Raw genomic sequence first — 14,575 nt, 5'->3', positions numbered from 1 at the left:
ACAAATAATAATGAAAGGCTTTTTAAGCCCACTTTTAATTTCACAGATCTGGCCAGTAAGTGAACTAAATCCTGACCGGCTTCTGCTGTCTCTTTTTCTTGGCAGGTATGAATGATTTCAGCTATCTGCACACAAATTGCTTTGAGCTGTCGATGTATGTGGGTTGTGACAAATTTCCTCATGAGAGTGACCTGCCTGAGGAGTGGGAGAACAATCGCGAGTCTCTTCTTGTATTCATGGAGCAGGTACAGAGGCAAAGGAGCCCCTAAATTTCACACATGTACATAAAAAACTTAACAAATAACCAATAAAGGCACTTAAACATGAGTGTTTTAAATATTTTAGAGCTTTTTTATAATGTACATGGTTTTAATTTACTAATGTTATATCAATACCATAACTGTTTTATACTAAATTAATGCTGTTGTCAAATATAGGTTTAGCTAGCTGTTATTTGAATATCGGTGCTACATGAGGAGGAACTATATTATAGAATCCTTAACTGTCAACATACGGTACACTTCACATCATTAAACCACACACGATGACATGTGCCATGCTTCCACGTACAGGTGCACCGTGGGATCAAAGGTGTAGTCAAGGACCACCAAGGTCGTGGAATAGCTAATGCCATCATCTCTGTGGAGGGCATCAACCATGACATTCGTACAGGTATCATGCTGCTTTTACCTGATTCTTATTACTGTGACAGTGCGGTCTATCCTCTGTATGTGTGTAAACATGGAAAAATATTGTCCTTGTGACTGGTGCTGCAAAGTTGCCTGTGAGCTGTGTGTTTATTTTTTATTTGTCTGCCACTTTATATGTGTGTGCTTGACATCTAAATGAAAGGCCATTTCTTAGTTTTAGTTTTTTGAGATCCCCATTAGCTCATGCAATAGCAGTAGCTACTAACTGTTGATCTCTGTTTGTACTCTGAGTCATTAACGGTTAATGGTTTGAGCTAGTAAGCCAGTACAAAGTAAACATATTTACAGGAAACCCCCCCTTCCAATTGTCTGGACCTGGGTAGCTGTCAGCGTCTGTTTTGCAGCAGCGTTTTTGCATTCATCTGAAATTTTTTGCGAGTAAGCTCCGATTTTGCAATCAAAGCAGAAGAAGCTGCCTCGGGGCGCTCTGACTCAACTGTCTCCACAGTCCAGCTTATTCCTCAGAAATGAATCATTCTTGCAACGAGTTGGTATTTCAGTATAAGACGGGATAAAAGGCACAAACAAAAGCAGGTTATGTATTTTAGCGGAGCTCTGACTCAATTCACAGTCATAGCCTGTGCTGCCGAGGCCTCCTGCTCCGAATTTAACAATCAAGTGTGAGTCCTCAAGGCAATCTATTCTGATGCCTAAAAAATGCAGCTTTCCAAGCTTTGTACTTAGAGCATGAAATCAAATGTTCAAAAGGACATTGGCCATTATTATTCCTGGAACTAAGTTTAAGTCAGCGCTTCCTCTTAGGATTCTCACTATTCTCAGCTGCAGAGAGGAAAGATGTGAGGGTATTTACTTTGATGACTGTACCTTTTCAGCTGCTTTGAATTTCCTTTGGAACTTTATGGACCTTTAGAAACAGGCGTTTGCAAGGCGGTTTCTCTCTTATCAAGATGAAACAGCTGTAGTCACCAAGAAGACATGACAGAAAGCTTTGGTACTGCTGATACACTGATATCCAATAGATAATGGAAATACGCTCTAGTTCCATTGCATTTTTCATGCAGTGACTTCAGAAAACAATTCAGTTCTCTTCTTCCATCTAGTAATATGAGCATGGATGCTGTTGTGTAACTATTTGGACTGACAGCAGCAGAACCAGACCTGCCTTCATATTTCATTTGTCTCAGTGGTTGTTCAGACGCGTCAGGTGGGTGTTTGGATGGCAGGAGGGACGCAACACTGTCGTTTTTGTGAGTGAGTCAAAGGCTGAAAATATTCCATAGGCGCACTGGTGTACTGAGGTCACGTAAAGGCAGTATTTGGCACAGAGAGACCAAGAAAATCCAACACGACAAAGCAGAGCTCCTTTTAAAAGAGCTTCTTTCTACTTTTATACAACACCTACCTCGTCAAAAGTAGAACACACAGAACTCGCCAACATTTATTTTAGGCATCAAATGACTGCTTACTGGGCTGTTCAAATTCAGATTTCTAGGACAGAATTTGCATTTTGCAACTGTGGCAAAAATAGTGTGCTTTAATGTGTTTTCACAGTCCATAATATGTAAAACACTTAAGGGTGCATCACATATAGTAAAATTTCTTACTCGTGGCTGTGCCAAGACTATAGAAATCAATTTCACCATAATTTATGCTTCAGCTTTATATCATGGCCTGTATATTAAAGATGGACGTAGTCACTGGATTAGAAAAGTGAAGCCTAAAGATGCAAAGGGCATTACAAAACTCTGGATCTAAAAGACTAAAATTCATTAGGTGTCAGCTTCTATGATGAACTGCTGAGTCGGTGCATATTTTTCTCAAGCCATTAAGATGTTATTAGCTAATTTACTACTTCTGATCAATGTGCTCATCATGCTTTTGAAAAAGAGAAAAGAAACTGGTTGGCCAACAGTATAACTGAAGGGAATAATAATTTGGCTGTATGGCAAGTATGCACAAGCACATCAAAGTCCTGTCAACTGATAAAAAGTAGCTAATTAATTGCACTATTTCCATTAATTAAAGGTCATAATTGCATGTTTTTCTCATAATTAAGTAATAATTAAGGTAAAATTAAGCAAAACATTGAAGAGAACAAAGTTTTCTATAGAATCTTAAAATGGACATATGTTCCTTTTTTTTTTTGACATATACAGTACTGTGCAAGTCTTGAGCCACCTGTCATTTCTTTATATTTTGTTTCCAAGGATAACTTTTAGGTGGTTTTTAATGGTAGTTTTTCAGGCTTTCAGAACATTTCAGAAGGTTTTTCTATGAACATGCTTTTTCACTCATTTTCCATACAGTCCTTATAGCCAACCATTTTCAGAGGAACCTGTTTTCTTCTTTTTTTTTTTTTTGTTTGTTTGTTTGTTTTGCTTTTTAAAATTCTGGCTGGACTGAGACCTTTCTGTGTGATTTCTCCATGTTCTCCCCCCAAGGTTTGCTCTAGGTACTCTGGCCTCCTCCTAGAGTCCAACAACATGCAATTTGTAAGGTTAAATTAACTGGTGATTCTAAGTTGCCCATAGGTGTGAATCGTTTCCTGTGTTAGCCCTGTGATAGACTGGCAACCTGTCCAAGGTGAACCCTGCTTCTCGCCCTATGGCAGCTGGAATTGCCTCCAGCTTCCCGTAACACTTAATTGGATAAGTGGAAGAAAATTGATGGATGGATGGTGTTGCATTGTTTGTTAAGCCACCTAACACTGACCTGTGACTCATTCAAGTTTAAAAAGTTACCTAACTCAAGGGATGAACCAGTGTTGTGTCTGCACTTAAACAATTTAGCAAAGGGAAGAAAAGGAACTTGTATCTTTAGACACTTTGATACTCTACCAGTCTGTCAAAAAAAACTAAAAACAAAATGTGTTGCTATTTATTTTGTTGAATATGCCAAAAAATGCCAACGATAACACAGTTTTACAGACATGAAAAAAGTCTTTTGGTGCCAACAAGGTGATTCCCGAAGAGTTATTACCTAGAAACCTGTCACAGTACTGTATGCAGTGTGTCCTTAAAAAACTTGATGAAGCTGGAGAAATGAAGGATGAAAGAAGTGGGAAGCCTAAAAACAACAAATGAACACTATCTGAAAGTTATTCATTTAATCACAGATGCTAACATATTAATTTTGATAGCACTAAGTGCTTAGTATTTCTAAAATCTGCTCACGTCTTTACTCAGTGATAGCCATGACAGCTACAGCACTTTCCTACGAACAAAGTTAATTTTCAGTGTTTGTGTCTTCAGCTGCTGACGGTGATTACTGGCGCCTGCTGAACCCAGGGGAGTACAGAGTAACAGCGAGGGCTGAGGGATACAGCCTCCTGAGCAAGAAGTGTGAGGTGGGCTATGAGATGGGTGCCACCCGTTGCGACTTCACCATTGGCCGCACCAACATGTCACGAATTAAAGAAATAATGGAAAAATTCAAAAAGCAACCCATCAAATTGCCCATGAGGCAGCTTGCGGCCCGGGGGTCCAGAAGGAGACGTCTGGGAACATAATGACCGTATGAGGTAGCTGGAGGAAGAATTAAAAACAAACATCTGCTCTGATCAGACTGCGGTGAAAGCCAAGCCTGGGTTTGGATCTGTGTCAGATTCCTTCTGAGTGCTGTCAGTGGAATTAGTGTTTTGAGACTAAAAATGTGGATTAATTTAAACGGGGCACTCTATTTGATTTCTTGTTTGGTTAGAGCTTCTTTGCACTCACTGTCATCATCAACTTTTCTCTCATCTCAACGGGAAACATTTATGCTTTTCATTTGGTGGAAGGTTAAGTTTGTTAATAGGGCAAATCTTGTGGCATTAGCTATAACAGCAGATAAGAGATTGTCATCATATTAGAGCTATTTTTTCTTTAATAAATGACTATAGAAATTTAAGCCACTGTGAGGAACTACCATGAATGTCATTATGCACATACTTAATAACTTATGTAACACAGTTATATAAACAGTTACAAAAGCTTTATTACCAACAGCTGTATAATGTTGAGTCCTTAAAAAGCTTGTGGACTTAGTGACCTTTGTCATTGATTCTGTTTTATACACTTTTCTTTTAGTTATTAAAATAAAAGCTGTGTTTTGCACAAAGTGAACTCGTTCAGCTGATTATGTTGTGTGTGAATTCAACTCAGGAAGCCAAACTGTGTAACATCTTTTTAATACAGATTTTTGCTAGTCACTATGCCTGTCACCACATGTATAAAACTTTAAGCTTCTAATAATTTGCATGAGACATCCTGAAAATAGTTACATATCAGAATCTGTAAGTTTGGAGAGACATATCCAAAAAAACTAGAGACAATTTCTTACATATAGAAACAGAAATTAAGAAAATGCTGTTTTTATTCAATTTTCATGCTGAGCAGACTCTACCACAAAAACAAAAATATCAATATAGTCTAATACAAATAGAACCTACTGGAGTACCCAGATGATTCTATAATTAGAAATAAGGGAAAGTAATTGGGCTAAACAGATGAATTCTTTCATTTACAAAAATATGCACATTGCCCTAGGTGGGGGGTGGGGGGGTTCAGGTGACGTTTAAAACATTCAAAGAGGTATTAGAAACGCAAAAATTTAATTTTTTGTACATATATATCTAAGTATTTGTTATAAGAAATTAAAATTTCACAGCAATCATTATAAACCATAAAATCATCACGACTGATTACTGCCATCTTGCCAGAAGTGGTCATATAGCTTGGAAAGGGCATGGGTGATCCATGATCTCTACATGCTTATTACTACTAAAATCTTCTATAATACACAAAATCTGTGTCTGTCTGTGTGGTGAACTCTCTCTAGAGATCAGGAGCCGAGCAACCAAACTTGACACACAGGTTCATCTTAAGCACCTAAAGGTTCTTATCTATATCTGATATTATGATGTCATCATGCTGCCTAGCAACAACTTAGCAGTGGGCTAAAATTAACCACGTTTAGCATGTATGCACATAATGATATGTGGATAAATCAGACATAATATATCCACTATAATAGCTTATGAAAACAGTGTATCACTTTAGTTTCTAAAGTAGTTCAGCTTGATAAATTCTCAACTATCAGGATATATTATTACAGTATGAAGTTGCTAAAACAGGCCAAACAATACTGTAGCATGGATATGTGCCAGTAAAAAAAACTGCTTGTCAGATAATTTAATTAAAAAACTTAAAAATACATTAAAAAGTCTTCAGATGTGAGCAGCATCACAAGAACGGTCAGAAGGCCCAGTTCAGTGACTCAAATAACTTTGATGCTTGAAGACAGGTGACAGCTTGATGACAGCTACCTGTCACCCAAAGCGATCATGCCATAAAACATGCATAAGTTAAAACCTTATCATTATGAAGTCATATAAAAGTTCAACCCTATACAGAAATCATGAAAGGAAAAATTAGATGAAAGACAAAACCCTTTTGGATGTACCAGGCATTTTATTTCTGCTGCAACTACTGTACTATGTCATTGCTTCTTTGAGATTATTGACAACATATACCAGTGATTCTATAAATATATGTAAGTAAGTAAAGACACCTCTGTTAAATTCCCTTTTTAGACACTGATTCCTGCCAAGGCAATATGAGTTGGATTTTGTCTCCACTGGGCAATAGAAGATAATCCTTCCAGCAGAGTGCTAACACATACTGACAGGCAAACACCTACCCCCGAATCCATCAGCAGTGGCGAGCATTCAGCCCATCGAACATGCAATTTAGGGGGAGTGCAGATCAATACTAAAATACTACTAAAAAAACAAGCAAGATTATCAACTGATTGAGCCACAAGGGATTCACTATGATGTTGCAGGTTATGTGTATGATTAATTTTCAAACTGAGAAACATTTTACTTCCACCTTTTGACTGAAACTCCCTGATGGAACTCCATTTCAGTCCCATAACATACTGTAGTAGTAACGACTGTGGTTAATTTTAAGCACCATCTAATTTGATTTCTGGAGTGGCGAGTGGTGCATCGTAGGAGTGTCAGGGTAGGAAGACTCTAATTATCAGAACTCTGTTGGGGCTTCTACACATCACTGGATTATTCTGACAACAACACCAGCCTTCTTTCTGTTCGACCAACATGCAATTAGAGGAGGACCTCAGCCTCTTAACTCGTTCTTCAATGATTATTGAACGGAGGTTCGCAAACCTGTCATCATCTCAGAGCACTGGAGAATAGAAGAACAGAGCTTGTTAATTTGATGTATTTTCTGTGGATTTATATGATGGCAAATGAAACAGAGATGTATATGATGTGCAGATGGGGAGATGGAGAGTTTAAAACCACTAAAACAAACCACAGGGCTTCTAAACAGTATATGTATATTTGTACTGTACAGCACTCAGAGTGGTTTTACTTCTGCTACAGATATTTAGTAATAAAAATAGAAGAAGAAGGTTGATTTTAGCCTGCCAATAGTACAATACTCAATGCCATTTTGGGGGGGGGGATATAGACTCACAGGTCACTTCATAGGTACAATTTGCAAGTACTGGTTTGAATTTTCACTGGTATATCGTTGATGTAAATCTAAGGTTCCATCCTATGAGCAAAGGCTTTGGCGACAGTGGGAAGGAAAACCCTCCTTTTAACAGGAGGAAACCTGCAGCAGAACCAGGCTCAGGGAGGGGTGGCCATCTGAGCCAGAGATTAATAATAACTATAAAAATTACCCATCCCATTGGCTGGAAAGTGCAGAGAGGTGTATAAACACATAGTGAGTGAAAAAGGTGACTGAAGAAGAAACACAGGAAACTCAGGAGAGTTTTCTCCAAGCACGACATTCCAGTGTACTTCAGACCCAGCAACACACTCAGACAGAAACTGGTTCACCCAAAAGACAAACTCCAAAACACAAACTTAACAATGTGGTGTATGCTGTACAGTGCAGTGAGGAATGCCCAGACCTCTACATTAGAGAGACCAAACAACCACTTCACAAGCGCATGGCACAACATAGAAGAGCCACCTCCACGGAACAAGACTCAGCATTTCATCTGCATCTAAAGGACAAAGGTCACTCTTTTGAGGATGCCAGCGATCACATTTTGGACAGAGAGGACAGATGGTTTGAAAGAGGAGTGAAAGAAGCCATTTACGTCCACTGTGAGTGACCATCTTTGAACAGAGGCGGTGGTTTACGACACCAGCTGTCTGCCATCTATAATCCAGTTTTGAGATCCCTTCCCAGACGCCTTAACGCCCACTCACATCCTGGGCCATCTGACCTCAGGAAATCACATGATAGGGTGGGGCCAGGTTTCACAATGAGCTCACCTGAAACCCTGGCTGATTGTGACCCACACCCGCTTTCACCCCTTGGCTCATGTGATTAGGTAGAGGATCATCAGGGGGTCCTTTGTCCCTCTTTGGGGGGATACTCCCACTGGGTTTAAATGTGGGATTCTCCACCATTTGACCCTTAGAACTGAAGAAGCTTCTCGGATGGGAGGTGAAACATCTTCAAGCAACTCAAAGAAGTCCAGACGCTTTTCTTTCCAAGCTCCTTAGACTACGATGACCTGGATGACTGAGAACCTTCACAGACACATCTCATCATCCCAACAACCCAAGATCACCATATTTATGAGTTAGTCTTACATAGTTACTTGTACTTTTTTTTTATAGACATTGAACAGTTACACTTCTTTGTACCTCTATTTAAAGTTTTTAATTACTTGAAGTCTCCAGCTCAGCTTTTGTTTCTGCTTCTGTAAAAAATCAGAACCAGGGTTCAGCCTTTGATTTAAGTGGAGACCCTTTTCTCTACTGTAAGAGAAGAAATGTGGTTATTTCGGTTCACCACACCTTCGAATATAGAGTTGTTTTTTAAAAAAATGCTGACTATGTACTTAATTTACATTCCTATGCTTACCTTTGAATGTCTTGCATGTTACTGTATTTGTAAATGTTAAATCAAACAGCTGCTGAATCCACCTAAAGAAGCAAGTCACTTGTTAAAAATGGGACATTGGACATTGATTATAAAATACTGGTGATGTTCATGAATAACTTGCAAGACAAACTAATGATACTTGCTCCATATGGATAGCAGACAATCCCTGTGAGATAAAATCTGTGTAAATCGTGACAGGGTATGAGGGTCGGGGAGTTGTACTGTAAGTAGGGTGTGTGCAGTGTAGCTGCTGTGGCCAGCAGCTGTGATACCATGCAGATGTGTGGGAAAATACAGGCACCAGCTGACCTTGCCAGAAGCTAAAAGGCCAGTGCTTCTTCAGAAGTCAGTCCAGCCTTTGAAGTGTTAGAGCGTCATGCTGGATATAACAGGAGTGAGACGTCACAAAGCTTTGGTAAACCAGCTCTTAACCTGTCTCCCCTCTGCTTCTCTGGAGCCTCCGAGACAGATTACACACTCTGGTTTTGATCTAATAGCGACAAGTGGAGATATCATCTGAATATCAGGAGCAGGACCACTCCTCCTTCACGCCCCTTCTGGCCTCAGCCTATAAAAGCCCCCCTTGTCCAATACCCGCTGTTCTCATTTTCATGCCCCCCCCCCTTTTTCTCTCTTCTCTTCTCCTGTCCTCTCCTCTCTTCCTTTCCTCCCTTTACTTCTCGTTAGTACAGGGGGTTCTGCCCGGCCCGAGAGCCGTCGCCAGTCCCCTTCAAGGCCTTCCCCAAACCGCAGCACTAATCACACTTCCTCATCCCTCATCGCCCATCGTTACCAAGGGAGTGGTCCCTGCTAGTTAAGCACATCCATGAAGAAATGGTGGTTGAGAAGTTTTGTAAACTCTGGATTCATTTTACTGGGCACATTATTCCTCGTTTACATTTCCTTAATGAGCATAAAACAAATATTTCAAAAAGTCTCATTTAGTTGGCTTTAGTCTTCATGCCTGGTCATATGCTACATAGCCTGTTTAAGAAAGTAAATGCCAATTTGAAAAAATAATACAAAGTCTGATGAAGCAAGAAACATGAGCAGTCAGACAACTAAAAGGTTTTAAACAAAGCTGAAATGGCCACATTATTCTGGAAGAAGGCATCAAAATCTGCAGAGAGACTTTGATTTTAGATTTGGCCTCTTACTGAGCAGACTAGTGGTGAAGTATCGTGTGGGAGGTTGCAAACAAACAAAGAAAAAAACTGCAAGAAGAGGTTACCACCCTGTGAGATACACTTTTTAAACTGTAGCAGCTCCAGCACAGATGTCGCAGGTTATGAGCAAACCAAATGCAACCACTACCACAATGCACGGAGTGATCACACACAGATGGTATTCTGAAAGATCTGTAGTCAGTAAAATCTTATATGTCTATACTTGGGAGGTTTTGTAGACTACTGTACTTAATGTTACTTCAATGATGATAGTCAGGTGAGCTTAAGGAAAAATGTATAAATGCCTTTTAATGCTTTTTGCTGGATCTGTGTCAATGGTCAATTATTTTTATTGAATGCCCAAATCGAGAATGGAAAGTATTCTTTTGTCTGCATTCACTTACATATGACATACCATTCTTATTCCATAGGGTTTAATATGATGTTGGATCATCCTTTGGAGCTTCAACTTTTATGGGAAGGCTTCCCACAATGTTAAAGAGTGCATTTATAGGAATTTTTGACCATTCTTCCAGACGTGCGTTTGTCAGGTCAAATACTGATATTAGAAGAGAAGGCTTGGCTCATTCTAATTCATCCCAAGGGTGTTCTGTCATATTGAATTCAGGACTCTGTGGCGGCCAGTCAAGTTCTTCCACACCAACCTTGCTCATTTATGTCTCTATGGACCTTGCTTTGTGCACTGGTGTGCAGTCATGTTGGAACAGGAGGGGCCATCGTTAAACTGTTCCCACAAAGTTGGGAGCATGAAATTGTCCAAAATGTGTTGGTCCAGTTTCACTGGAACTAAGAGGCAAGTCATGAAAAACAATTCCACACCATAATCCCTCTCCTAATAAACTTTACACTTGGTACAGTGGAGTCAGACGAGTACTTCTGGCCACCAACAAACCCAGGCTGACAGGTGCAGATGTGTGACTCAGAGAAGACGTCTCCACTGCTCTAGAGTCCAGTGCATCCGAAACTTTGCATTGCGCTTGGTGACGTCAGGCTTGGATGCAACTGCTCAACCATGGAAACCCATCCCATGAAGCTCTACGCGCTGTTCTTGACCTAATCAGAAGGCTATATAATCTTTGGAGGTCTGTAGTGATTGATTCTGCAGAAAGTTGCCGACCTCTGCCCACTCACTGCCTCAGCGTGCGATGACCCCGCTCTATAGCCTACCACTTTGTGGCTGAGTTGCTGTCATTCCCAACTGCTTTCACTTTGTTATAATACAACTAACAGTTGATTGTGGAATATTTAGTAGCAAGGAGATTTTATGAGTGGACCTGCTGCACAGGACTTCACTCGTGACAGCGAGCCTAGGTACTTGACCATGGAAGGGACAGGAAAACCTGAATTCAGTGATATGGATCAGTGAGTGAATACTTTTGGCAATACAGTATATTCAAGATGGGAACAAAAACCACTTTGGTCATTATAGCTAATTACCAACTTTGTGAAAACTATAAGGTAACAGATTTTTTGTTTAAATAACAATTTAATTTAAAGTCTCTACACTGTGCATGATCTATAGTAGGTCAGCTTTGATTGGTAGGTTGGCTGCTAGCTGACTGCTAGCTGTTTGGTACCTTTAGGAACATTTTCAGTGCAGCAATCTGAGAAATAATTGCTGCATGGTTCATTATAATCTAAAAAAGTTTACAAGTGTTAGTGAAATTCTTTTACTATATTGGTACGTTATTGATGCTCATTAGCAGATTTGTATATTTGTTCAAATCAAATCAAATCACTTTTATTGTCACATCACATGTGCAGGCACACTGGCACAGCACATGTGAGTGAAATTCTTGTGTGCGAGCCCCACAAGCAACAGAGATGTGCAAACACAACAACACAAACGAGCAAAATACAAGAATGGCCAACCTGAAACTAATAAATATATGTACAATATATAATAGTGTATGCATTTCTGGATGTGTATACTAAATATTTTCCTACGTGTGTGTGTGTGTGTGTATGTGTGTGTGTATACACATTTTTACAAATTAAATAGTAAAAAAATAAATAAATAAATAATAATAATAATAATAATAATAAAATATATAAAATATACAGAGTTGAATATGTGCAAAACAAGTGGCATTTATATACAGTGTGGAGTGCATAATGTTGAAGTTCCAGTAGTGAAGCTGAGGTGTCTATGACGTGTTCAGCAGTCTGATGGCCTGATGGAAAAAGCTGTCTCTCAGTCTGCTGGTACGGGACCGGATGCTGCAGAACCTCCTTCCTGATGGAAGCAGTCTGAACAGTTTATGGCTGGGGTGACTGGAGTCCTTGATGATCCTCCCCGCTTTCCTCAGGCAGCGCTTCCTGTAGATGTCTTGGAGGGAGGGAAGCTCACCTCCAATTATCCGTTCAGAGCACTGCACTACTCGCTGGAGAGCTTTGCAGTTGTAGGCGGTGCTGTTGCCATACCAGGTGGTGATGCATCCAGTGAGGATGCTCTCAATGGCACAGTGATAGAAGGTCCTGAGGATGCGGGGGCTCATGCCGAATCTTTTCAGTCTCCTGAGAAAGAAGAGGCGCTGCTGCGCCTTCTTCACTGTTTTGTTTGTGTGTACTGACCACGTAAGATCCTCAGCCAGATGTACTCCAAGGAACCGGAAGCTGCTCACTCTCTCCACAGCAGCGCCGTTGATGGTGATGGGGGTGTGTACTTCTCTGCACCTCCGGAAGTCCACTATCAACTCCTTTGTCTTTGCGACGTTGAGGGTGAGATGGTTGTCTTGACACCAGTGGGTCAGGGCGCTGACCTCCTCCCTGTAAGCCGTCTCATCACCGTTGGTGATAAGACCCACCACTGTAGTGTCGTCCGCAAACTTCACAATGATGTTGGAGCTGTTAGTGGCTGTGCAGTCGTAGGTGTAGAGTGAGTACAGGAGAGGGCTCAGTACACACCCCTGTGGAGCACCAGTGTTCAGTGTTTGATACACCTCTGGGCACACCTTGCTAATAAAGCACTTCATGTTTTTGTCCAATGGGCTGCTTTAAAAAAGTGTAATCAGACAAATAAGTGAAAGCATGTGTAAGGATGTAATAAAAAAAGGAAAAACAAAGGAACAAAAAAAAAAGGCCAAGTACATTTATCATTTTAGTGAAAGTATATTCTTGCAGCAGCCACACATAGCAGCATAGTGAGAATATGTCACACATTTTTTTATATATATAAAAAAAATATAGTCAAACAAAAAGCATGTGGTAGCATATGGGAGAGAAAGAAAAGGACAACTGCAGGAATAAGCCCCACATGTTTGGGGTTTTTCACACAGGAAGATAATAATCATCCTGAGTTACATTTAAAAATTAAACTCTTATAATAATTGAGTTTCACAAATCGTACCTATGTTACCTATGTCTGAACCTAACCTAACCAGTCCTAAACAAAAGTATCATATGGAGGAAAAAAGATCCCAACATATTCTTTTGATTTGTGTTTTGCTTTTTGTGTGAGGTGTCTACTTTTCACTTTGAGTTGTGGCATATTTCTCACTGAAACCCCCCCCCCCAAAAAAAAAGCCCGAGTGGGCTGAAGCTAACCACCATTAAACCGTATTAGATGGTCAGTGCCACCCACCTGTAGATAATCACTGGCTCCTGGGGTGGTAATCAGTGTACAGGATATCAGTGTTTTACAGCCAGGCCCTTCTCTGTCAGCTGGTGCTGTTTCATTACCACCTGCATTGTGGTGTGAACAGAAAAAATGGCATCCCTGTGACTCAGACTGATTGCTCGTGGTAACAGTCTGAATTGCCGCAGATACATGAGAGTCATCTCGTCAAACCCTTGCTTTTTTCCCCCTTCTGTCCAACACAGATGCATTCTCAAAATCTAAAAAAACCAAATAGTTATTGCTTGTTATTGCTAAAGCAGGAAGTTAAAGAAAAAATAGGGGGGAAAAAGGAAAAGAAATATGGCTCCTGATAAGATACGGACACCAACTTCAGCAACTCAAAGACTTTGGACTGAGCAACAGTCCAGTTCTTTTTCTCCTCAGCCTGGGTAAGACCCTTCTGACATCTCTGGTTCAGGTGTGGCTTGATATTAGGAATGCATCAGTTGTAGCTCCTTTCAAGAGCTCTGTGTGTCTAGCTCTTCATGCACTGACACAATCCTCAGCCCACTCCTTGTAAAGCTTCCCCAAGTTCTTGAATCAACCTTGCACGTCAGTCCTCTTAAGGCTGCAGTCATCCCTGTTGATTGTGCACCTTTTTCCTTCTGCGCTTTTCGATTCCGGTCAACTTTCCATTAATATGCTTTGATACAGCATTCTGTGAACAGCCAGCCTTTTTAGCAGTGACCTTCTGCGGTGCTTTGTGGAGAGTGTTAACGACCTTCATCTGAACAACTGCAAAGTCTGCAGTCTTTCCTGTGATTGTGGTTGCATGTAGCGAATAAGACACTGTCTGAAAAGCAATATACTCAAAACACTAAATGAAATGTTCTAGTAATTTCAGATACAGGGTTTCTGATTGTCGTGAGTTATAAACCATAAAAAGCTACATTAAAACAAAAAGGCGTGAATTATTTCACTGTGTGAATTTTACCTTTTTGAATTAAATCACAGAAAATTTTGACTTTTTCACAATATTCAATTGTTTAAGATGCACTAGTGTTTATGTCTGTGAACAAAGACACAAAGACTCCATTACGAGAGGCTGAGAAGCTTCATGAAGACCTCTTATGGATTCATCTTATCCATTATGTCAAATAGAACTAAAGTTATATGTGCAAGTGTGAGCTGTGTTACGATGGTGTGAGTGTGAGAGTAAGTGTTTCTTTGTTGTCGCATCAA

At 40.2% G+C, this 14,575-nt stretch overlaps 1 protein-coding gene across 1 annotated transcript in view; it reads left to right on the top strand.

Annotated features, from left to right (window-relative positions):
- The window catches only part of cpxm2 (carboxypeptidase X (M14 family), member 2), a 28,430-nt gene extending 23,660 nt beyond the window's left edge, over positions 1-4,770 (top strand). The window contains exons 12-14 of the mRNA XM_085284855.1: positions 106-245; positions 573-672; positions 3,923-4,770. Of these exons, the coding sequence (XP_085140981.1) occupies positions 106-245; positions 573-672; positions 3,923-4,179 (497 nt within the window). The 3' untranslated portion in view covers positions 4,180-4,770. The remainder of the gene's footprint in view (positions 1-105; positions 246-572; positions 673-3,922) is intronic.
- The last annotated feature ends 9,805 nt before the right edge of the window (positions 4,771-14,575 follow it).

The sequence above is a fragment of the Mchenga conophoros genome, linkage group LG8 (assembly GCF_057382185.1).
Source record: "Mchenga conophoros isolate Kocher_MC1m ecotype Shallow Benthic linkage group LG8, M_conophoros_male_GT1.1, whole genome shotgun sequence".
NCBI classification, from domain to species: domain Eukaryota; kingdom Metazoa; phylum Chordata; class Actinopteri; order Cichliformes; family Cichlidae; genus Mchenga; species Mchenga conophoros.
Note: the sequence above shows the minus strand (reverse complement) of the source record. Positions and strands in the feature narration are given on the sequence as shown.